Source organism: Salmo salar, chromosome ssa02, assembly GCF_905237065.1.
Source record: "Salmo salar chromosome ssa02, Ssal_v3.1, whole genome shotgun sequence".
Taxonomy (NCBI): Eukaryota; Metazoa; Chordata; class Actinopteri; order Salmoniformes; family Salmonidae; genus Salmo; species Salmo salar.
The window spans coordinates 55,484,115-55,510,818 of record NC_059443.1 but is presented as its reverse complement, the minus strand read 5'-3'; the positions used below and the strand labels follow the sequence as shown (position 1 = coordinate 55,510,818).

General features: G+C 45.9%; 1 protein-coding gene across 17 annotated transcripts in view; it reads right to left on the bottom strand.

The window, feature by feature from the left end:
- Window positions 1-1,099: 1,099 nt before the first annotated feature.
- The window catches only part of LOC106588153 (endonuclease V), a 48,655-nt gene continuing 23,050 nt past the window's right edge, over window positions 1,100-26,704 (bottom strand). For 4 of the 17 annotated variants that reach the window (XR_006761525.1, XR_006761522.1, XR_006761532.1 and 1 more), the window contains exons 9-12: window positions 26,070-26,221; window positions 24,318-24,437; window positions 20,200-20,274; window positions 1,100-1,407 (exon numbers count right to left, since the gene is read on the bottom strand). Coding sequence is in view for 5 of the 17 variants with exons in the window: in XM_014176846.2 (XP_014032321.2) it covers window positions 20,215-20,274 (60 nt within the window). In the remaining 12 variants the exon portion in view is untranslated. Of the gene's footprint in view, window positions 1,408-6,171; window positions 6,547-19,821; window positions 19,921-20,169; window positions 20,275-24,258; window positions 24,438-26,069; window positions 26,222-26,704 lie in introns of those variants that run through there. The other 13 variants (XR_006761531.1, XR_006761524.1, XR_006761526.1 and 10 more) reach the window with 13 other exon arrangements.

The window sequence follows — 26,704 nt, the reverse complement described above, 5'->3', positions numbered from 1 at the left end:
TTATTATGTATTGTTATGTACATTATTAATTGTATTATGTATTGTTATGTATATTATGTATTTTATTTGTTGTGTTTTGTTTCCGGTTTGGACCCCAGAAAGAGTAGTAGCGGCTAATTGGGGATCCTAATAAAATACTAAATACCACAACAAACAAAAAACTTAATGCACACTTCTATCTTGTTCTAAATGTAAGGGTGAATGAATAATGACTACCTGTGGAGCCTGTCTTGGAACAAATCATTCTAATGTCAGTTTACGGCCTCATCTTTTTATGTTTAGGCCTAATGCATCTATGGGAATCTGAAACAGACAAGCACAATATGCCAACTCAACACCTTCTAAAACGCACACTCAGCACCAATAAAAATAGACACCCGGATGTACACATGCCCCCCTCTACAAACTACAAAAATAAACACTTACCACACACACACACACACACACACACACACACACACACACACAGTCTGTTTCCCTCCTCCTCAACCTGGCTCGTGGCCTACTCCTGGGGCTGCAGCCCTCTGACGTGTGTGTGTGGGTCTCGATATGTACAGTCCAATTCTGAGTTCCTTGGAGCCGGATGGTCCTGACACCCCATGCTGATCAATACTGCCCCCGGTGGTAGGCTCTAATCCTGTCCATGAACCCTGCAGCGTCAACCCCCCCTCTGCCCTTCCGCTCCGATCCCTGGGCCCAGCCAGGCACCGCACCGCCATTACACACACACACACACACACACACACACACACACACACACACACACACACACACACACACACACACACACACACACACACACACACACACACAGGAAGAAATGCAGGCACATGCACACACACACACCCGCACAGAGATGTGATGTAAGAAGTGTGTGAGTCACTCCTAAGTCTATAATGACTTACAACAACCCCTCTCACCTCAACCAGACAGAGCCACAGATACTGTAAATCAATTGGGAAAAGTTAGTGTTTGCGTCACTCCTCTCACTGTACAACTACTGTACAACTCAGCTTGCTAACATGGGGAAAAGTTAGCTGAATTCTGTACATCTTTGGCTCTGACCCCCAAAATGTTAATAAAGAGTGGTATAAATAAATTCAGGGCTCAGTTGGGGTTTATTTACAGGATAAAAAGCATCTCTGTGTAAAAAGAGCCCAAAACATGAGTACAGTATATAAATATATTCTTCTATTCTTAAAAATACCCATAGACTATACTGTGGATATAAAGAGAATGCATAAAAACACTATAAATCTCATGTAAATCTCTCTCATGCACCCACTCACTCTCTCACACACAAAAACACATTCACACACTAACAGGCACGTTGAAGGCTCTTTGGGTATCTTCTTGTTAGGCATCACTGTTGTGTTTTGCATTTCATGATGTGTCCACTTCCCAGCACTGAGGAGAGAGAAAGAGTTGAGATTAGTATATCAGCTTTGCATATCATGACACATTCTACAACAGACAACATCCCCAAATAGTAAAGTATTTCCAAAGTCTCTTCAGACATTAGCAATAGTATCAGGAGCTGGCCTGGTATACCAGTTATCGTAACCTTCAATAATATCAGGATCTGGCCTGGTATACCAGCTATCGTAACCTTCAATAGTATCAGGATCTGGCCTGGTATACCAGCTATTGTTACCTTCAATAGTATCAGGAGCTGGCCTGGTATACCAGCTATCATAACCTTCAATAGTATCAGGAGCTGGCCTGGTATACCAGCTATCGTAACCTTCAATAGTATCAGGATCTGGCCTGGTATACCAGCTATCGTAACCTTCAATAGTATCAGGAGCTGGCCTGGTATACCAGCTATCGTAACCTTCAATAGTATCAGGAGCTGGCCTGGTATACCAGCTATTATAACCTTCAATAGTATCAGGATCTGGCCTGGTATACCAGCTATTATAACCTTCAATAGTATCAGGATCTGGCCTGGTATACCAGCTATCGTAACCTTCAATAGTATCAGGAGCTGGCCTGGTATACCAGCTATCGTAACCTTCAATAGTATCAGGAGCTGGCCTGGTATACCAGCTATTATAACCTTCAATAGTATCAGGATCTGGCCTGGTATACCAGCTATCGTAACCTTCAATAGTATCAGGAGCTGGCCTGGTATACCAGCTATTGTAACCTTCAATAGTATCAGGATCTGGCCTGGTATACCAGCTATTATAACCTTCAATAGTATCAGGAGCTGGCCTGGTATACCAGCTATCATAACCTTCAATAGTATCAGGATCTGGCCTGGTATACCAGCTATTATAACCTTCAATAGTATCAGGATCTGGCCTGGTATACCAGCTATTATAACCTTCAATAGTATCAGGAGCTGGCCTGGTATACCAGCTATTGTAACCTTCAATAGTATCAGGATCTGGCCTGGTATACCAGCTATTATAACCTTCAATAGTATCAGGATCTGGCCTGGTATACCAGCTATCGTAACCTTCAATAGTATCAGGATCTGGCCTGGTATACCAGCTATTATAACCTTCAATAGTATCAGTATCTGGCCTGGTATACCAGCTATTATAACCTTTAATAGTATCAGGATCTGGTCTGGTATACCAGCTATTATAACCTTCAATAGTATCCGCCAGGGCTTACAGTGAGCTAATATGCAATTTGCACTGATTTCGCCTGAGAAGACAATTCCATTAAACTAGAGAGAGAAGAGAGTGAGAGAGAGAGGAAGGGAGGGAGGGAGAGAGACGAAGAAGGAGAAAGACAGAAAAGGAGAAAGGGGAAATGAATGGGATCAGGGTTGCTGTCCATTACAATCAGACACTGTAAGGGGTCAATGTGCTGACCAGGTGATAACAGACAGAGCATAATAGATAATAGACCTATAATGGGAGACTGAGAGGAGACATCACAGAAAGCTGACCCCAGGTCAGCGGTAGACAGACGGAGAGGAGACCCTGCTGTGTCTCCTGAGGGGAGAGTGTCACGATCGTCGTAGGAACATTCAGACCAAAGCGCAGCGTGATATCGGTTCGACATATTTTTATTATAAGTCAACCGCAAAAAAACACCAAAGAATACACGACACGTGAAGCTACGGAGTGCTCACAGGCAACTACACATAAACAAGATCCTACAAAACACAGTGGGGAAATGGCTGCCTAAATATGATCCCCAATTAGAGGCAACGATTACCAGCTGCCTCTAATTGGGAACCATACCAAGCACACCAGCATAGAAATAATAAACCTAGAACACCCCCTAGTCATGACAGTACCCCCCCCAAAGGTGCGGACTCCGGCTGCAAAACCTGAAACCAACTGGGGAGGGTAGGGGGGGTGATTAGTGTCGGTCGGCTCGGTGCAGGTCTTAGCCCCCGCCCAGACCCCGGATCCGGCCATGGCGCCGGGCTGAACGCCGTGCCTGGACTGGGCATCGGCGCAAAGGAGGGCTCCGGCCATGGAGCTGGGTGGGACGCCGTGCCTGGACTGGGCACCGGCACAGAGGAAAGCTCCTGCCAGGGAGCAGGACTGGACGCCGTGCCTGGACTGGGCACCGGCGCAGAGGAAGGCTCCGGCCTTGGAGTTGGACTGGACACCGTGCCTGGGAGCTCCGGACCGTTGACCCTCGCTGGAGGCTCCGGAACGTTGACCGTCGCAGGGGGTTCCGGACTGTGGACCGTCGCAGGGGGTTCCGGACTGTGGACCGTCGCAGGGGGTTCCGGACTGTGGACCGTCGCAGGGGGTTCCGGACTGTGGACCGTCGCAGGGGGTTCCGGACTGTGGACCGTCGCAGGGGGTTCCGGAATGTGGACCGTCGTAGGGGGTTCCGGACTGTGGACCGTCGTAGGGGGTTCTGGACTGTGGACCGTCGTAGGAGGTTCCGGACTGTGGACCGTCGCCGGAAGCTCTGGACTGGGGACCGTCGCCGGAAGCTCTGGACTGGGGACAGTCGCCGGAAGCTCTGGACTGGGGGCCGTCGCCGGAAGCTCTGGACTGGGGACCGTCGCCGGAAGCTCTGGACTGGGGACAGTCGCCGGAAGCTCTGGACTGGGGACCGTCGCCGGAAGCTCTGGACTGGGGACAGTCGCCGGAAGCTCTGGACTGGGGACAGTCGCCGGAAGCTCTGGACTGGGGACAGTCGCCGGAAGCTCTGGACTGGGGACCGTCGCCGGAAGCTCTGGACTGGGGACAGTCGCCGGAAGCTCTGGACTGGGGACAGTCGCCGGAAGCTCTGGACTGGGGGCCGTCGCCGGAAGCTCTGGACTGGGGACCGTCGCCGGAGGCTCTGGACTGGTGACACGCACTTCAGGGCGAGTGCGAGGAGCAGGCACAGGATGTACCGGACTGGGGAGGCGCACTGGAGGCCTGATGCGTGGGGCCGGCACAGGTTGCACCGGACTGGTGACACGCTCTTCAGGGCGAGTGCGGGGATGGACAGTGTGAGTGAACAAGGAGTGAACAACATGTGAGTGGGATCGCTGCTGTTATGTCTGAATGCAGAGCGGATCTGAATCTCTCAGCTGGCCATGACTCACCTCCATTCACTCCATTGTGTGAAAACACATTTCCTTCAGTAACAGGATACAGGAAGTAGTCCTCTCTGTTCTCTGTCACACTACACCTCACATAAGCTCTCACCACGAGTGGCACCCTATTCCATATATAGTGCACTACTTTTGACCAAAGCCCTATGGGACCTGGTGAAAAGTAGTGCACTATAGGGAATAGGGTGACATTTTGGACGCAGCCCACACCTCCAGCTCTACCTTCCATTACCTGGAGTTGCATCAGGAGTAGTGTCAAGGTTTAAAGGGTCACTTCCTGTGTGAGGGTGTCATAGAGTAGCGCTGACTGATTAGTGTCAGGAGGGTAATCAGAGGTTGCAGAACAAAACTCTCTTTGGTAAAGATAAGTTACTATTCTGATAAAGAGGGGGAAGTAGCGTTTGTGAAAGCTTCAATGGGATGTGCATGGGACTGAGTAATCATAACAAAAATAATCCTACATAGAAACATTCTGACAAGAACAACCACACTGCTTCACTTGCTGAGGCAGTTGTATAAGAGTTTGTGATGCTGATCGGTCCCCTTTTCCTCTGTGAGACTGTTGGGCACTTCCACCAATCATTCTGATTATCGTTTGTCACACTTTTCCTCCTCACCAGTGGCACACAGCTTTAGAGATGTGAAAACGCATTTCGGAGGTTAGCTTCCCCTTTCCAACGTGGTCTTAGCTTGTTAACCCCATCATAAAACTATACTACAGTTGTCTTTACTGGTACACATATCTATTAGCTAACCACATGACTTGCACCTTGACATCTTCCATTGAAAATAGAAAACTGCTTTGCCAGCAATTAAATTCAAAGGCCTATTGGAGAAAATAATATTTTCAAAAGTGAATGAAAGTGTGAAACGCATCCTTTGATATAGTTTTCAAAGTCAGTATAACACATGGGGCACGGTTCAATGGCAGACATGACCAGGCAGAGATGGAGTTATTGATTTGGAGCGGAGGTGTCACAGGGGCAGATAACTCACTGGAGAGAGGGAGACAATGAGATGGCCCTGTCGTCACACAGGTACTGTAACGGCTGTCTTTGGAAGAAGAGGACCAAGGTGCAGTGTGGAATTTGTTCATCTTTTATTTTGGATGAAAAAAGGCACTTCACAAAGAAAAAACAAACGACCGCCAAACAGTCCTGTCAGGTATCCTAACACACTAAACAGAAATTAACTACCCACAAACCCCAAAGGAAAACAGGCTGCCTAAGTATGACTCCCAATCAGCGACAACGAAGTACAGCTGTTCCTGATTGAGAGCCATACCAGGCCAAAACAAAGAATTACAAAGCATAGAAAAAAGGACATAGAATGCCCACCCAAATCACACCCTGACCAAAAGTACTACACACACACACACACACACACACACACACACACACACACACACACACACACACAAACACACACACAGACACAAACAGCACACACACACATTTGCCTACAGTGCACTCGCATCTGCCAGATGGGAGTTTACAACTTGCTGCACTCAAAACTCATACTATGTCAATGACAAAATAAGCACACACACATATGGATTGTCAACTCAAAAATGTGTGCATGGGCACATAAATTCACACATGAACCCCCCTTCCTGTCCCCACCCCCCCGCCCACACACAAACATCCTCCCAAGACACACTCACAATCCCCCCTGCACATAAACACACACACCGCCACACAAACACCCACACCGTATCACATTGCTGGAGTCAGCACATTTTCTCCACAGTAAATGGGGTTCTGTTTATCCATGCTCAGACATTACCAGACTATACAGCAGGCTGGCCCAGCCCTGCATCCTGCATTACAAATATGAGACGCCACACACACACGCACACACCCCCCATAAACATTTGCAATATTTTCCCATTTCCTCTGCAGGTAGTCAGGCAGTCAGGGCGGGCGACGGTTCATCTCTTCGCGAGCTCTGCCCTTCAGTATTAATAATCTCCCAGTCACACCTCACCTCGTTGGGGGATGAATCATGTTGTATGGGGCCTGCCGGGGTGAGGGGGAATACGGTGATGCATGACATGATGGCTGGCCTTTGTGTAGGGGAGGAGGGGGGAGAGGAAGAGGGGCGGGGGGAGTGGGGGAAAGGCCATGGCCCAGAGATCTCTATTTCCATGGCACATACTGGATATGCCATCATACACACACACAAGCAGGTACACACACACAAAACTACACACCCATACACACAGTTAGCCACTGATTGGATGACTGAGCAGAAGGTGGTACGTGTCCATGCAACACTGTTGAACATTGCCGATAATATTGCATCACCACCTGGGTCCTTTAATTTTAATCCAATCAAAACCTTGTATACAAACACCTGAGACACTTTAAGGTCCCAGACACCGAAATGGAGAGTGATTTTGAAAATATGCAACAAGGAACCAGCTTCGTCTGTTGATCTCAATTTCACTTCACTTCCATAATTTGTTTTGGTCACAGACCGTATCCTTGCTGAGGGAGTTGTATAATAATGTTTTGAGTGGAGTTTCACCGTACATGTTTTCCCAGGTAAATATATTGAACAAGCTCTGCCCTCATTTCTCCTGCTGTCCTTGTAATAAACACTTGAGCTCAATAACAACTAGCTAGAATGATCACGACCAAGGTACAGGATCATTCATACAGCTAGATACGCATCGTAATATAACAAGTGCTCAGGGAAAATGGGGTGCACACCTAAGTGTCATCAAAATAGCTAGAAGTGGTGTGTTTGTGCGGGTGTTGTGAATATGGTGGTGTGACGTTTACGGCTTCGCATCTCTGTGTGTACTGTGTGTGTGTGTGTGTGTGTGTGCGTGCGTAACATTTGTGTGTGTGTGTGTACCTGCATAATATTTGTGTGTGTGTGTGTATATAATAATCCTTGTGTGTGTGTGTGTGCCCTGGGACTGGTCTGACACTGTCTGACGCTAACTGTGACAAGATTGATGAAGAGGTGGCGGTGTGACAAGAACAACTGGGCTCTCTGCATCCGGCCCCGGACTACAGTACTGCCACACTATCCACACACACCCTCCTCCAGCTGTCCCCGTGGGACCACGCTCTCTCACGGAGTGTGTGAATCTGTGTGTGAGAGCGTGGGTGTGTGTGTGTTAATGTCCTTTTATCGTTGCAAGGGTAGCGAGGAGATGCTAGATGCATAACACTGAACAGGGACAAGTGGAGTTAAGGTGTTCAGCTCTAGGGTTTGATGCGTTTGAGTTTAGCTTTAGTGTTGTTCACTCAGCATGATGCTTATGAAGTTGTTCAAGGTGAATACGAGACCGAGAGAGAGAGGGAAAACAGAGAGAGAGAGGGGGAGAGAGGAAACAGAGAGAGAGAGGAGGAGAGAGAGGAAAAACAGAGAGAGAGAGAGGGGGAGAGAGAGGGAAAAACAGAGAGACAGGGAGGAGAGAGGAAAAACAGAGAGAGAGGGGGGGAGAGAGAGGGAAAAACAGAGAGACAGGGAGGAGAGAGAGGAAAAACAGAGAGAGAGAGGGGGAGAGAGAGTGGGAGAGAGAGGGAAAACAGAGAGACAGGGAGGAGAGAGAGGAACAACAGAGAGAGAGAGGGGGAGAGAGAGTGGGAGAGAGAGGGAAAACAGAGAGAGTGAGAGAGAGAGGAAAAACAGAGAGAGGGATAGTGAGAAGGATTGAAAGCGTCGGGAGGAGGCGAAAGACAGCAGGGACAGAAAGACGAGTGAAAGAGAGCTAGGTGGGAGGGCAGGAACAAAAGGGCAGAGAGAGATAAAAAAAAGCTGTGTGCAAGGGAGAGAAGGAGAGCTCTGCTCAGTGCGGCCGTGTGAAGCGGTCTGTCTGACATGAAACCGCTGGGCTCTGTGACCCTGGAAGGCATCATATTACATACAGCAGCAGGAGAGAGGGAGAGTGTAATAAAATGATAGAGAGAGGGGAAGAGAGTGAGAGAGTGGAAGAGAGTGAGAGAGAGGGGGGTAGTGAGAGGGGAAGAGAGAGAGAGAGGGGAAGAGAGTGAGAGAGAGGGGAAGAGAGTGAGAGAGAGAGGGGAAGAGAGAGAGAGAGAGAGAGAGAGAGAGAGAGAGAGAGAGAGAGAGAGAGAGAGAGAGGGGAAGAGAGAGAGAGAGGAAGAGAGAGAGAGAGAGGAAGAGAGTGAGAGAGAGGGGAAGAGAGTGAGAGAGAGGGGAAGAGAGTGAGAGGGGAAGAGAGAGAGAGATAGAGTGCGGAGAGAGAGGGGAAGAAAGAAAGGTAGAGAGAAAAAAGAAACAAAGATACAATGAATCCCACTGCACTAAACACAGACTTCAAAGACTTCGATCGCATTGGCATACACACACTAATACATTACAAGCGAGTCTGTGGGCACACATTACGAGGGATCCAGTGGTACCCCATAGATGGACCTATCAGTCTCAGCCTATCCAAACAGATCTGACTCACTATGATTTAGCTCGCAGATTCACTCCCATTATTTGTAGTAAATGAGTTTGGGAGGAGATATTGTGGTTGTGTTTCTATGGAGGCTCATGACCATTGGGCCAGACTGAGGGATGGGCTCACAGTGGGCGGAGGAAGGATGGAGGGAGGGAAAGTGTTACCGGCACCGTGAATCACAGTGTTGGGGTAAGCAGGTGGAGTAGAAAACACACATACACACACACACACACACTAATACAGAGGCAAAGGCACACACACATACACATGCATGATCATAGACCTCCTCACCATTTGGAACGGGTACGGGTGAGGAGGTCATCTACCTACTGATGTCTCTGTCTCTTCACAGCATCAGTTCAGTGGATGGTGTAGAACACCTCTGACTCAACACCATACAAGGGGAGTGAGACCAGGAGAGTGAGCCGATCATGGTGTTGATTTTATGACTGACTGTCTGCACTCGTGATTTCCTGTGGGATTGCACGCCAGATGATGTGTATAGCCGGTGGATGTATAAGCATGCGAGTGGATTTACGAACGTGTGTATGCAGTGCGTACCTTTGGGTATCTGTTTCTGTGTGTGTTTGTGATAATAGCTGCGAGTGATGTCCTGGTTGGTTGGTTGTGGCGAGGCACTATAAAGCGCCAGGGTGTAAATGACTATTTGATGCTCTCTCAAGGCACATCCATATTCATCTGTTGTCAGGGATGTCTGATTAAGAGCCTCCCCGCACCCACACACAACTGGCTCAATCATTCATATCCATGGACAAACACTCTCTCGCACGCAGGCACACACACGTACAACACACACTCAGGCCAGTAAATACTGAGGGCAATGAAGACGGCCAGTCACTACTGGCAGCTCAGAGCTCACTACACTAAATAGCTACATGTCCTCAACGGCTAGTTAGTAGATACAACTCAGCATTTAAATCTCTATAATTCCCAAATCAGCAAGCAAAACGGATTTGATTTCTGAAAGTGTAAACTATGACGACGGAAGGAAGGCCCGAGAGATGATAATGGAACGTGTGCCGATATTCGGAGCGACACAGGCACCCGTAGGAGTTGGCGATAGACAGAAAGATGATGAGCTGCAATTTCTTTTGGAAGGTGGTTTTGTTGTGTCTTTATGGAGTCTAATATTTCAAACGGTGGTTCAACACTAGAGAAGAAAAGACAACACAGCTAATTCGGAATCCTACTGTATGGTAGCATAATCGCTAATACTGAGGCACACTGTACGGTAGCATCATTGCTAACACTGAGGCATCCTGTATACGGTAGCATAATCGCTAATACTGAGGCACACTGTACGGTAGCATCATTGCTAACACTGAGGCATACTGTACGGTAGCATAATCGCTAATACTGAGGCACACTGTACGGTATCATAATCGCTAACACAGAGGGACACTGCATGGTAGCATCATCGCTAACACCGAGGCACACTGCATCGTCCCTAACACTGAGGCACACTGCATGGTAGCATCATCGCTAACACTGAGGCACACTGTATGGTAGCATCATCGCTAACACTGAGGCACACTCATGGTAGCATAATCACTAACACTGAGCAATACTGTATGGTAGCATCATTGCTAACACTGAGCAATACCGTATGGCAGCATCATCGCTAACACTGAGGCAGACTGTATGGTAGCATCATCGCTAACACTGAGGCATACTGTATGGTAGCATAATCGCTAATGGTAGAACAAGCTGAGCCAAAAGAGTAACTAAACAGCACTGTAGCTTACTGAAGAGACACTAAGTGACTGAAATCAAAAGGAATGGCTGGACCTCACAGTCAGTTCCTCTCGGCCTAATGTAAAATCTAAAAACGCATCCCATGATGCATCTCCTCTCCCATCTCAAGGCTGATTCATCCTTATTGCAACAGATCGGTCTGTATTGATTTGCCCATAGAAGCTCCATTGATTTTCCATTTTAGAGCAAGGTATGGGTATTTGTGCTCGCAGTGGAAGGAGAGGCAGGGGAGGCAGAGGCAGGCGTTGGCACTTCGCACCTGAACAGAGGCAGAGAGTAAAGTCAAGGGAGGAGGTAAAGTCGGTTCTCTTAAAAGACAAATAAGGCCATCCATCTCAGATGTTTACCTGTGTCAGCCCATCTCTGCCAAGGCATCTATCAATAACAGCTCTCTGGACTGCTGATCAGAACTGTTAGATGTTGTTTTATTTTAGATGAACAGTGGGGCATGAAAGTTCAGCTGCAAACAGCTGCGTATAAAACTGTTAGAACTTCTGGAATCTTTATTTTCTCCTTTTGGGTGAAAACCTAGAGGAACCTTTGCCAACCCTAAACTATGACTGACCTTCTCTGGCTTCTGACCCAAGGTGCCTCTTCCACTCTCCTCTGGAATGGACAGAACCAGAAGGAAAGGTCAACTCCTGATAGGTACAGTGGCTTGCAAAAGTATTCACCCCCTTGGCATTTTTCCTATTTTGTTGCCTTACAACCTGGAATTAAAATAGATTTTTGGGGGGTTTGTATCATTTGATTTACACAACATGCCTACCACTTTGAAGATGCAAAATATATATTTTTTTGTGTGAAACAAACAAGAAATAAGACGAAAAAAACTGAAACCTTGAGTGTGCATTACTATTCACCCCCCCAAAGTCAATACTTTGTAGAGCCACCTTTTGCAGCAAATATAGCTGCAAATCTCTTGGGGTATGTCTCTATAAGCTTGGAACATCAAGCCACAGGGTTTTTTGCCCATTCTTCAAGGCAAAACTGCTCCAGCTCCTTCAAGTTGGAGGGTTCTGCTGTTGTACAGCAATCTTTAAGTCATACCACAGATTCTCATTTGGATTGAGGTCTGGGCTTTGACTAGGCCATTCCAAGACATTTAAATGTTTCCCCTTAAACCACTCGAGTGTTGCTTTAGCAGTATGCTTAGGGTCATTGTCCTGCTGGAAGGTGAACCTCCGTCCCAGTCTCAAATCTCTGGAAGACTGTCACATGTTTCCCTCAAGAATTTCCCTGTATTTAGCGCCATCCATCATTCCTTCAATTCTGACCAGTTTCCCAGTCCCTGCTGATGAAAAACATCCCCACAGTACGATGCTGCCACCACCTTGCTTCACTGCGGGGATGGTGTTCTCGGGTGAGCCAGACATAGCGTTTTCCTTGATGGCCCAAAAAATTATTTTAGTCTCATCTGACCAGAGTACCTTCTTCCATATGTTTGGGGAGTCTCCCACATGCCTTTTGGCGAACACCAAACGTGTTTGCTTATTTTTTTCTTTAAGCAATGGCTTTTTTCTGGCAACTCTTCTGTGAAGCCCAGCTCTGTGGAGTGTATGGCTTAAAGTGGTCCTAAGGACAGACACTCCAATCTCCGCTGTGGAGCTTTGCAGCTCCTTCAGGGTTATTCTTTGTTGCCTCTATGATTAATGCCCTCCTTGCCTGGTCCGTGAGTTTTGGTGGGCGGCCCTCTCTTGGCAGGTTTGTTGTGGTGCCATATTCATTCCATTTCTTTTTTCTTTCAGTTTCATGATTTGTTTTATAACTCAACCCTGATCCATACTTCTCCACAACTTTGTCCCTGACCTGTTTGGAGAGCTCCTTGGTCTTCATGGTGCATGTTGCTTGGTGGTGCCCCTTGCTTAGTGGTGTTGCAGACTCTGGGGCCTTTCAGAACAGGTGTGTATATACTGATGTGACATTTAGTTAAATAAAGTCCACCTGTGTGCAATCTAATTATGTGACTTAATTGATTAATTACCTTAATTAAAAGGTAATTGATTGCACAAGATCTTATTTAGGGGCTTCATAGCAAAGTGGGTGAATACATATGCACGCACCACTTTTCATTTTTTTATTTTTTTCTAATTGTTTGAAACAAGTAATTTTTTTCATTTCACTTCACCAATTTGGAATATTTTGTGTATGTCCATTACATGAAATCCAAATAAAAATCTATTTAAATTACAGGTTGTAATGCAACAAAATAGGAAAAACACCAAGGGGATGAATACTTTTGCAAGGCACTGTACATCAATGGAGAGGATAACAGTGGGGAAAGACAGAGGGAGGTAGTGTCAAAGGACAGTAGGCTGAATTGGAACGCATGCCGACACTGTAGACTTGTGTGCAGGAGACCGTGGCATTACCTCTACACCAGCCAGGCCACAATGGGTCAGAATGTTTACACATTTCAGAGTAAAACATTCACTAACTCTCAACATGAAGAAAGGCATCCCCAAAGCATCCCCAATCTAGGAAAAATAATTTGTGAGTTTTAAACAAGTTATTTTTTTTACCCAAATTCAAGCAGATGCCTATTGGGCTGCATTGAGTTGTGTTGGCGCACCAGTTAGCCGGAAACAGGCAAAACATCTGTTGGAGTCCTTGATAACTTTTAGTGTGAAGAGTGAGCACACAAGCTGTGGGGTGTCACGATTATTTTACACTTGCTGAGTAAACTTTTTCATGCTCAATGCCAGTGGCTTTCTGTGTTTTGATGTGTGTGTGAGAGAGTGTGTTGACCTTGAACTGATACAAAATCAGCTATTGTCAACAATTCAGAGTGCAACAACAGTTTGTCTTTTCTTTTATTTCTCTCTCACTTCTATACTTCCTTTGCACACCGATTCCCTCAGTTCCCCTTCCCATCTGTTCAAAAACACATTTTCTCTATGCTTGTCTCTCCTTACTGTTCCACGCCTTACATTTGCATTTTAGTCATTTAGCAGACGCTCTTATACAGAGCGACTTACAGGAGAAATTAGGGTTAAGTGCATTGCTCTCGGGCACAGACAGATTTTTCACCTAGTTGGCTCGGGGATTCAAACCAGCATCCTTCGGTTACTGGCCCAACGCTCTTAACTGCTAGACTACCTGCCACTCCTCTTCTATACATTCCTCCGCTCTCTCTCTATCCATCTCTCATTCTTGGGGGCTCAGCGATTGTTCTGGTTATCATGGGACGGGTTGTGAGAAATGAGGCAGATGGCAGCGATTTATCAACGATTGAGGTTCGCGCAGTGCGGTGGTGTTCTTGGGGAAAGAAGGAGGAGGAAGGGAAAAGAAGGGATGACAGGGTTTTTCGTTCCTGAGGCCAAGCCTGATGAAACGATTGCGGATCCACTCTGCCGCATCAAACAGACAGGTAGATACTAGATTGGGGGTCTCCTCCTGCTGATTTGCCTGACATTGGCTTCTCTCCCCTTACACCCCCGCCCATCCCTCATCCCTGATTCCCCGCCTCTCCAGGTTGCGGTACAAAATGCTCATCTCCCTCCCTCTTTTTATTCACTGTGTTTCGCCTCTGTCTATTCGGGTGGAAATGGATGACAGAGTAGCAGTAGAAAAGGCAAGAGATGGATAGTTGGAAAGATGGACAACTCTCCCTCCCTCCCCTCTCCTCTCTCTTTTTGTGTCTTTGATTGCGCAGTCCCAGTGCGTGTTGGGGGAAGAGAGGCATGGAGGCAGGCGCCGGGTATCCTGCCAACCCTCTCTCTGTCTGCCAGAAAGGGCCCAGATGCCTGCTGCTGCCTCTGGCACACTGTGCTACTCTAGTCTATACTCACTGGGCCTCAGAGAGAGGGAGGGGTGGGAAAGAGAGGAGGGGGGAGAAATTAGGAGAGTTAAAGGCGAGAGAAAGAAAGAGGAGATATTAGAGAAGTGTAAGTGAGGACAGCAGGTAAGATAAAGAGAGAGAAACAGGAGAAACAAAAGAAGGATGAGAGAGAGGAAATGAGAGAGGATGAGAGTATCCTTCAGGGTATTCCTATTCTGAGATCAAACTCCCTCATCATGTCTTCAGCTTCAACATCAAAAGGAACACTCACCTTTTGCCCTTATCCAACAAGCACAATAACATTTGTGTAACTGTCAGGATTTGAAACCTGTTCTCCCACGGGAGAAGCTAACGTCTTGACCTTTGGACCAAGAGGACCTTTCCTTTTGGCCTGCTGGCTGACACTGATTTTGAAGTCGAAGGCGGGGCTACCCATCACGTGACCATGAGAAACCATGACTGACTCAAGTCCACTACACTTGCACACACGCATAAACACACACACACTTTTCTTGTCTAATTAAAAGGTGTGTTGTCACTGAACAATATTTTATTTGTGCATCTGAATCCCTGGGGACATTCAAAGTCAGCCTATATACCATCATGCTGGAGTTTTATCATTAAAGGTCCAATGCAGCAGTTTGTATCTCAATATCTCAAAATATTTTTCTAGATAACAATTTAAAAAAATTAAAATAAACAAAAATAGCTTCTTAGCAAAGAGCAATTTCTCAAGCAAAAATGTTGCTAGGACTGTCTGTGAGTGGTCTGAGTGGGAAACTGAAAACTAGCTGTTATTGGCAGAGAGATTTGGAACTCCCTTTCTTATTGGTCTATTAACTATTTTACCACCTGATGATGTCACCATGGCAGGCCAAAACTCCATTCCACCAAAACAGCCAAACATTTCTGCCGTTCTTCTTAAACAGTTCTTATACTAAAAGGGCATGATCATAATTTTCACAATTTCACAGTATTATTCCAACCTCACAGTGTGGAAATATATATAAAACACAGGAAAATCCCATTTTTGACTGCACAGGCTTTTAAATAATCCAAAAGAATCCATACTTTCACCAATAAGTTTTCTTATTAATTAGTTGTCCTCCTCCCTGCCGAGTCTATTCATCTCCACAACATTTCCCTGACATTTTGGAGATCAGTGGGAAAGGGCATCCGTGTGTATATCAGCATGAACCTAATTGAAAACTTAAACTCCTATTCATTTAATTTAGTTTAACCTGGCGTCCCCAGTTATTGGTTAGGACTGAGGGCTGGGTGGGGTAATGGAGCAGGATAGAGGGAAATGATTGGTAAAGAAATCACAGCATTGGGCAGCATCATTCAGTCCTGGGAGGGAAGAGCTGTACAGGTATGTGAGGGACTAGCAGTAATGTTACCGTGGTGATCAATGAGGATAAATACAAGAGAAAGGTGTTTTTCGCCTCGGATGGTCACATGATCAGAAAATACTCACGGTCCTTGTTCGTAAAAGTTTAAATAGATGAAAAAGCTAAACTCAGGTATGAATGAACACACACACACACACACACACACACACACACACACACACACACACACACACACACACACACACACACACACACACACACACACACACACACACACACACACACACACACACACACCACTACAAGAGCTCTTTCCCATCTGCATTGATTCCTGTACTCCATTTCTCCCTCGCTCCTCATCCCCATCTCCACTCCTGTCATTCCTCTCCTCCCTTCAGATCCCTTCATCTCCTCCCCTGCTGATCCATCTTTCATCCCGTCCTCTCTCTCTGTCAGAATCCTATTGCTTACCTGCCAAGCTTTCTCTCCCTCCAGCATGAGTCAGTGAGAGAGGTGCTCATTCCCTTTGCACTGTAGGGGGCTATGAGGGGTTGTGAGAGACAACAGGTGGGCTCACAGTCCAGAGGCTAACAGAGGAATGGACACTCCAGTTCTACCCAGTGGTCCAGGGGATGATAGGCTCTGGGTATCTAACAGAGGAGCAATAGAGGTATCCATTTTCTGTAATGGGATTCCATTGAGATTGAGACTGTGGACTTCAAGGGAGACTGGTTATGAGAAGGGAGCACAACGATTCTCTGCCTAACCACTAGAAGAAACCTGTAGAGCAGTGGAATGCAATCGTAGAAGTATCCATTTTCGATTTTCTTTAATGATCTTTTATCCAAACCTGGAGACCCTATTGAGATAAATAGAGCACAAAGATCCTTTCACTAAACTCTATAAGAAGACTACAGTGCGGGGTTAGGCAATCGTACCAAGTATTTAAAAGCCTGCTCTTTTACTGGCCCTTGCAGAGTAAGATTACCCACCACCCCTGTTTGTAGAGAAATGCCATGGGATAAACTTAACAAGACAGAGGCCACCACATGCACGCACTGATGAATAACATAACAGGAAGACAGAAACCCTAACCATATAGCCACTACTAGAAACCACTACTGATCCATGACGCACCAAATCCTACCCATTTTCTGGTTACCCACCATGTCGGAGACAGTAGCATACTGTACAGTTAGAGGGGTTGAGCACACTCCAGCCCTCATTAGAACAGTACCAGAACCAGCATCGCCAGAATATCTGCCCTGCATAGCTGATCCACAGAGCTTTTTAAGTGGAAGGGGGTGAGGGGAGGTTTTAAAGGGGAAGGGAGATAAGGGAGTTAAAGCCTGGAGATTCAGAGAGGGGCAGCCTTGCTCACTCGGCAAAAACCTTCCTGTCACTTTCCCCTTTGTTGAGAGAATGATCAAAAGAGGACGAGGGGTGAGAGAGAGCATCGCTCCTGTCATGGGGGAGTTCAAACGGGGATAACTTTGGAATGTCGGAACACGGGCTGCATTTCAAATGGGTGTTAGGGTGGGTCCGTGCAGTGGATGCATGCATCTGTGTGTGTGTATGTATGCGTGTGACTACGCAAGAGTGTGAAAATGGCCTCTCGATGTGCACATCTCTATGTGCATCTGTATGTGTGTGCTCACGCGTGTGCGTCTACGTGCGTACTGTACTGTAATTGGGTATGCGAACATCCTTTGCATCCTCATACGACTCTTGAAGCGCTGGAGCTTTGATGACTCACTAAAAGGAGGGGATGATGGGGCACTGACTGTTGTTTGGGAGGATGATCTCTGGATCTAAGGCTGCCTTAGCCTTCCGTCCTTCTTTCTTCCCCCTCTCCCTCCCTCGCTCCATCCGAGGAGCTCTCACCTCACACCACTGAGGAGGAGGGGGAGGATCATCCTCCTCAGTGAATTTCATACATAAAAAAAAAGTTTTAGATAAAACTATACTAAATATATTCACATCACCAAATAACTGATTAAAATATACTGTTATGCAATGAAGGTCTACAGTAGCCTCAACAGCACTCTGTATGTTAGAACCATAGTCGGAGGACAGCTAGTTTCCGTCCTCCTCTGGGTACACTGACTTCAATACAAAACCTAGGAGGCTCATGGTTCTCAACCCATTCCATAGACTTGCACAGTAATAATGACAACTTCCGGAGGACGTCCTCCAACATATCAGAGCTCTTGCAGTACTAACTAATATCTTCTCCATCCAATCAAAGAATCAGAGAATTAATCTAGTACTGAAAGCATAAACTACTGCAGTGCATAAAATGGGGTTAGTAGTTGACTCAAAGAGAGAGAAAGACAATAGTTAAACAGTTTTGAACAAATTATCTTGTTCAAAAATTAAGGAGAAGCAGCAGAGGGAGAGCTAGCTATATTTTATTGTATTTTCTTTCGTCTTAGTTTACCTTTTACTTAGTTAGCTAATTTAGCCTACTCAACATCCTGACTCAAACAGTGGAATGCTATTTATGTTAGCTAGTTGGCTAAGGCTATCCAACAATGCAACTCTTCCAAGTCAAGGTAAGCTTTCATTTTGCCAGACGGGGTTTGTCGGTGTAACTGCTAAACCGTTGCTGTACATCAAATCAAATCAAATTGTATTTGTCACATGCGCCGAATACAACAGGTGTAGACCTTACAAATAGTCTGGGTAGCCATTTGATTAGCTGTTCAGGAGTCTTATGGCTTGGGGGTAGAAGCTGTTAAGAAGCCTCTTGGACCTAGACTTGGCGCTCCGGTACCGCTTGCCGTGCGGTAGCAGAGAGAACAGTCTATGACTAGGGTGGCTGGAGTCTTTGATGATTTTTAGGGCCTTCCTCTGACACGGCCTGTTATAGAGGTCCTGGACGGCAGGAAGCTTGGCCCCGGTGATGAACTGGGCCGTACGCACTACCCTCTGTAGTGCCTTGCGGTTGGAGGCCGAGCAGTTGCCATACCAGGCAGTGATGCAACCCGTCAGGATGCTTTCGATGGTGCAGCTGTAAAATCTATTGAGGATCTGAGGACCCATGCCAAATCTTTTCAGTCTCCTGAGAAATAGGTTTTGTCGTGCCCTCGTCACGACTGTCTTGGTGTGCTTGGACCATGTTAGTTTGTTGTTGATGTGGACGCCAAGGAACTTGAAGCTCTCAACCTGCTCCACTACAGCCCCGTCGATGAGAATGGGGGTGTGCTCGGTTCTCATTTTCCTGAAGTCCACAACCATCTCCTTTGTCTTGATCACGTTGAGGGAGAGGTTGTTGTCCTTGCACCACAGGGTCACACTGTACTGCGTGATTGTACACATGGATTGGATTGTGAGTTTTTTAACACGTTAGGTCTAGTTTGTTAACTATAATGTTAATATGGTGACAATGATGTAGGCTGTCTATCGGTTAGCGGTATGAAGGTTTAGCTTGGAGAGGTTTTTTTGCGCCTGGTCACAGACAGCTGTTGTGTTGTGCACTGAAGTCCACAAGCAAAGGGAAAAGGTGAGAGAAGAAGAGTGTGTACAGTAGATGTGAGAAAGAATTATACAATGAGCAAAGTGATGATGCTGTATGTGGCTGCTATGAAAGTGAACTGGGTGTGTGGGTGATCAGGGTGTATTTATTCCGCCGATTCTGTTACAAAACGTTTCTTAAATGAACGCAATCAGAATGAAATCGGGAGGGACCTACCTACATTTGTCCAAAATAAACTCTTGTTTAAGTTGCAAACTGGACTAATGATTACACCCCTTATCAGGTAGATGCAGGTAAGAGTGTGCACGGTGGTATTAAATGAGTCACTGTCTGCCACATGAATTACTCAAATTTGTCTCTCCAACCTGTGCACCTACATCCTCTCCCTAATCTTGAATGGCACAAACAGCCACTGCCTCACACCCCTTTTTCTGACCTCCCTCCTTCGTTGCTCAACCCCAGGTGGTTCCACTGGCTCACCTCCCACACCTCCCCCTGCAGAGAGGCTGTCCTGGGATAACAGTAGTACCTGGAATACCCTCTGTAAGGACATTAAGGGCTCAGCATTGGGCTGGCAGCCTGGCACAGATCCAAAGAATGCAGAGAGAGACAGAGAGAGAGACACAGAGAGAAAGACAGAAGGAGAAAGGGGAAGAGTGAGAGAGAAAGACAGAGAGAGAGAAGAGAGCGAGAGAGAGAGAGTCACATCAATACCAGCAATATATCTGTTTGAAATGGGACAGTGTTTTATCTCCCTCCACAGCAGGGGGGACAGCACAAGTGTTAGTATTTGTAAGCCACGGCAAATGCCTGCAATGAGTGCTTTACCTCTGTGTGTGTGTCTGCTGAAACACCTACCAATCTCCTCTATGCTCAGGTGTCTGCAGCAGTTGGGAAGTGGACACGGAGGTACTCTCTGGAGCGCATGTCCGCCTGCAATCCCAAAAAGATAGCAGAGGGGTTAACTTCTGCTGCCGTCAACAACACCAATTAGGCCTCTTGTCTTCCCACTGTCACAAAACTGCACACCTACGTATTCTGCAATATCTCATTGACAATGCAAGATCTCTGTGAATGTTTGAGTTATGCAACTACACTTCTCAACTTAGGATCCCCTGTCCTCCCCCACATAGGATTGGAAAAAAGCAGCCTGAAACAAAAAACAACAAGAACCCATCACAAAGACTTGCTGTGTGCTTCATCTCGACATGACAATGCCAACCATTCATCCATCAAATTGTTTAAAAACTAATCTAGAACTGTTTATTTGATTTCCGACCTGCCTTTGTTCTTGCTACGTGACTCAGTAAGAGTCGTGGATTGTGTGTGTGAGATTTGTTTGGGTGTGTGTGGTTGTGCTTTAGCTGTAAGTGTATGTGTTTCTATGCGTGTATGTGTTTCTATGCGTATGTGTGTGTGTATGTTTCTATGCGTATGTGTGTGTGTATGTTTCTATGCGTATGTGTGTGTGTATGTTTCTATGCATATGTGTGTATGTTTCTATGCGTATGTGTGTGTGTATGTTTCTATGCGTATGTGTGTGTGTGTGTGTATGTGTTTCTAAGTGTATGTGTGTGTGTATGTGTTTCTATGCGTATGTGTGCGTTTCTGCTTTAGCTGTAAGTCATGGATGGTATAAGGTAGATATGAGGATTTAGAATGAAAGGGGGTTTAGAATGTGTTTGGTAATGAATGTGTGGCCTTGGTAAAGGCCTAGTGTCAGTTACTTTAATGAGAACTGTCAGAGTGTGAATTTCACTGGGGATTCTTCTTCTCTGTCTATCAATCAGCAAGGACTTGAGTCACTCCATTTGCAGCTGAAGCCCCTGAATTACCCAGCACCCGCATGAAAACATGTGTAAACACACGCTGGCACATAGACAGACACTGTGCGCACACACACACACACACACACACACACACACACACACACACACACACACACACCCAAAACTTCACAACCCTGGAGAACACGCACTCAAACAGATCTTAAAATACCCTTAAAAACTTCACATCACAAAAACATCATAAAAGACCAGTGTTACACTTTGATACATCTGGAGTCTGCTCCAGTAGCTGTTGGCGTGGCGCGGAGCAAGCATAAATAACAGGTGGGTTCCAACTTCCTCATTATCATAACTTCCCATAGCACTCAGCGAAGCACAAGAGAAAACACTCACTGATCTGTCATTGCTTTGGATGGGAGTGGGAGAGAAAGGAGGGAGCAAAAGAAAAGAGAGAGAGAGAGAGAGAGAGAATGAGAGATGTTGGTGATGCATTGGCGTGTGATTGACAGAAGGAGAGGTAGAAGGTAGAAAAGGTAGTGCCAACAGAAATGAAGGGGTCTGATTGAAGCTTTGTCCACCAGTCTCCCGTTGTCACCCATAGAGCTCTTACACTGGGAACAGGACTGGCAGGGTGTGGGTGCGCAGGTGGACACTGAGACGTCACAGCTCAGCTGTGGCACTTGGCAGGGGGCATTGGCGCTATTTCACAGAAACATGTACATACGCATGCCTGCACGCACACTCACATGCATGCAGACATGTTTACGCACACACACGCACATGCGGCACGCACGCACACACTCAGACACACACTCACTCTCTTTCTCTAACTCTGCGCCCTGGCCTCGTTTCACTGGCCTGAGGCACGTCTATTGCTCTCCCCCAGCAGCCCTACAGCAGTTTGTCTGGCTACACTATCCCTCTCTTCATCTCTCTCCCTCCATCCCTCTCCATCTCTTTATTCCTCCAGCTGGACTGGGTTTCTGGTTCAAGCTGAAAATGTCAAACAGAAATATATTAACATTTAGAAAACCTGAGGGCTTCAACAAGCAGCACCGTTTAATGTTGCAGTAGTATCGCCTCCACCGACGGAAAAAAAGCACAATTGCAGAGTGAAATCGTTCAAAGTAACTTATTTTTCTGCAATATTATGAAAATGAACTATTTCTGCAATATTTCACACAACAAAATATTAATAACTGGTGATATTTGCTCAGAGATAAAATGCAAGTTGTGCGAAGTGTAGGCTAGTTCAAATCTTTGTAAGACAGTAGCTGGACACACGGTGCACTTGGGCATGATGCACTCAAGTAAATAGTCAACATTTTGAATCACATCTCCGAGTCTTTGTCAAGAAATCTTAGCATATACTCTGATAACCCACTACAGTAGAACACATGGCATGCACTAAGCACACTGAACACCTTAAGTGAGATGCATTTGTCGCACTCAATCCCCATCCATGATAACACAGCAGGAAGAGGACAGAAGTTAGTGTGATGATTCTGCCGGTGTAATTTCTCATAGTTAGTGTCTAGCCTCTCTCCTGCATTGTGTGTTTTCTGCATCTGCACTGTCATTTGTTTCCATAGAGGAGAGGAGATAAAATGTACTGGATACAAGACCTGGGTTCAAATACTATTTGAAATCATTTCAAAACTGGGCTTGATTGAGCTTGCCTGGCTCAATGGACCAATAGAATAGTCCAAGAAAATAATTCCCGCCCATCTGACACTCCAGGCAGGCTTCAAACAAACGCTCAAAGTATTTGAGAGATTTTAAATAGTGTTGGAACCCAGGTCTGCAGTAGACTGAATGTGTTTGAACCCAGGTCTGCAGTAGACTGAATGTGTTTGGGTTTGAACCCAGGTCTGCATATGTTTGGGTTTGAACCCAGGTCTGCAGTAGACAATGTATTTGGGTTTGAACCCAGATCTGCAGTAGACTGAATGTGTTTGAACCTAGCTCTGCAGTAGACTGAATGTGTTTGAACCCAGGTCTGCAGTAGACTGAATGTGTTTGGGTTTGAACCCAGGTCTGCATATGTTTGGGTTTGAACCCAGGTCTGCAGTAGACAATGTATTTGGGTTTGAACCCAGATCTACAGTAGACTGAATGTGTTTGGGTTTGAACCCAGGTCTGCATATGTTTGGGTTTGAACCCAGGTCTGCAGTAGACAATGTATTTGGGTTTGAACCCAGATCTACAGTAGACTGAATGTGTTTGAACCCAGGTCTGCAGAAGACTGAATGTGTTTGGGTTTGAACCCAGGTCTGCATATGTTTGGGTTTGAACCCAGGTCTGCAGTAGACAATGTATTTGGGTTTGAACCCAGATCTGCAGTAGACTGAATGTGTTTGAACCCAGGTCTGCAGTAGACTGAATGTGTTTGGGTTTGAACCCAGATCTGCAGTAGACTGAATGTGTTGGGTTTGAACCCAGGTCTGCAGTAGACTGAATATTTTGGGGTTTGAACCCAGGTCTCCAGTAGACTGAATGTGTTTGGGCTTGAACTCAGGTCTGCAGTAGACTGAATATTTTTAGGTTTGAACCCAGGTCTCCAGTAGACTGAATGTGTTTGGGCAAGAACCCAGGTCTGCAGTAGACAATGTATTTGGGTTTGAATCCAGGCCTGCAGTAGACTGAATGTGTTTGGGTTTGAACCCAGGTCTGCAGTAGCCTGAATGTGTTTAGGTTTGTTTTGGGTGGGTGGGTGTTGTTAATGTGTCAGTGTCAACAGACAGAAACACAAAAGCTCTGTGGGGTTGAATTATTCAAAGGAGAGGATAGGGGAAAGATGGGGGGTGGGAGAGAGAGAGTGAGGAAAGGACAGCGAGAGATTGGAGGGGGGAGAGAAAGAGAGAGAGAGAAATGGAGAGAGACAGACAGATGCAGAGAAATGTGACAGGCATGCACACCCACACACACACACAAACATTAACAAAGGGAGTGAGAGACACAATAGGCATGAGTTTCTGTAAGCAGTCTGTGTGTGTAGCTGCTGCAGTAGGAAGAGAGAGATGCCCACAAAACACACAACACAGATTAAAGCCTTCCCTTTAAACAAACACAGAAGCCCGAGTCTCAGCGGGGACACCGGCACACAAAACTACCATCAGCATCCCTTTACCTCTGTCTACAAAGGCCCACCACGGCCCACCGCTAACGCTACCTCCAACAATCGCTCACATTGAAAATCCATTTGTTACGGCAACCAGCTGGGGAGCAACAGTGCTGCTTTAGCATTTCCTGTTGATTCAGATGCAGAGCAGAGTAATGGATGAGTATCTCAGCTCAGGGCTCTCAGGGCTGCGGGAAACACAATGTTACAGGGCAGCTGTGATGAGCAGAGCAGATATACAGTTGAAGTCGGAAGTTTACATACACCTTAGCCAAATACATACATCAGTTTTTCACAACTCCTGACATTTAATTCTAGTAAAAATGCTTTGTCTTAGGTCAGTTAGGATCACCACTTTATTTTAAGAATGTGAAATGTCAGAATAATAGTTGAGAGAATTATTTATTTCAGCTTTTATTTCTTTCATCACATTCCCAGTGGGTCAGAAGTTTACATACACTCAATTAGTATTTGGTAGCATTGCCTTTAAATTGTTTAACTTGGGTCAAATGTTTCAGGTAGCCTTCTACAAGCTTCCCACAATAAATTGGGTGAATTTTGGCCAATTCCTCCTGACAGAACTGGTGTAACTGAGTCAGGTTTGTAGGCCTCCTTGCTCACACACGCTTTTTCAGTTCTTCCCACAAATTTTCTATAGGATTGAGGTCAGGGCTTTGTGATGGCCACTCCAATACCTTGACTTTGTTGTCCTTAAGCAATTTTGCCACAACTTTGGAATTATATTTGGGGACATTGTCCATTTGGAAGACCCATTTGCAACCAAGCTTTAACTTCCTGACTGATGTCTTGAGATGTTGCTTCAATATATCCACATAATTTTCCTACCTCATGATGCCATCTATTTTTGTGAAGTGCACCAGTCCCTCCTGCAGCAAAGCACCCCCACAACATGATGCTGCCACCCCCGTGCTTTACAGTTGGGATGGTGTTCTTCGGCTTGCAAGCCTCCCCCTTTTTCCTCCAAACATAACAATGGTCATTATGGCCAAACAGTTCTATTTTGGTTTCATCAGACCAGAGGACATTTCTCCAAAAAGTACGATCTTTGTCCCCATTTGCAGTTGCAAACCGTAGTCTGGCTTTTTTATGGCGGTTTTGGAGCAGTGGCTTCTTCGTTGCTGAGCGGCCTTTCAGGTTATGTCGCTATAGGACTCGTTTTATTGTGGATATAGTTTTGTACCTGTTTCCTCCAGCATCTTCACAAGGTCCTTTGTTGTTGTTCTGGGATTGATTTGCACTTTTCACACCAAAATATGTTCATCTCTAGGAAACAGAACGCGTGTCCTTCCTGAGCGGTATGACGGCTGCGTGGTCCCATGGTGTTTATACTTGCGTACTATTGTTTGTACAGATGAACGTGGTACCTTCAGGCGTTTGGAAATTGCTCCCAAGGATGAACCAGACTTGTGGAGGCCAAATTTTTGTTGTTGTTGAGGTCTTGGTTGATTTCTTTTGATTTTCCCATGATGGCAAGCAAAAAGGCACTGAGTTTGAAGGTAGGCCTTGAAATACATCCACAGGTACACCTCCAATTGTCTCAAATGATGACAATTAGCCTATCAGAAGCTTCTAAAGCCATGACAAAATTTTCTGGAATTTTCCAAGCTGTTTAAAGGCACAGTCAACTTAGTGTATGTAAACTTCTGACCCACTGGAATTGTGATACTGTGAATTATAAGTGAAATAATCTGTCTGTAAACAATTGTAAACAACGGTTGGAAAAATGACTTGTGTCATGCACAAAGTAGACGTCCTAACCGACTTGCCAAAACTACAGTTTGGCCTGCTGGCCCCCCTACCTCTGAGGAAGCACAGTTCCCGCTGAGCCCAGTCAAAACTGTTCGCTGCTCTGGCACCCCAATGGTGGAACAAGCTCCCTCACGACGCCAGGACAGCGGAGTCAATCACCACCTTCCGGAGACACCTGAAACCCCACCTCTTTAAGGAATACCTAGGATAGGATAAAGTAATCCTTCTAAAGTAATCCTTCACCTTAATATCATAAGGTGAATGCACCAATTTGTAAGTCGCTCTGGATAAGAGCGTCTGCTAAATGACTTAAATGTAATGTAATGTAAATGTTAAACAAGACATTTGTGGAGTGGTTGAAAAACAAGTTTTAATGACTCCAACCTAAGTGTATGTAAACTTCCGACTTCAACTGTATGCGGCCTGCCTGGCCTCCCTCATCATTAGGTAAAAGGACTCCTACTGTCCATTAGCTTTGTTTGTGGCCTCATTAAGAAAGGCTAGGAAGAGGGGAGTGTGTGTGTGTTATTGACACACACTTGTCAATCTTCCTCTAAGGGCTCTAAGAGTGTTTACTCATGGAAAAGGTTGAATGTCCGCAATGGGCTACGCTGTCTCATGCTTTCTCAGCGACTATGAAGAATATGTGTAAGTGACTGAGTGTATGAGCAAGTGACTGTGCATA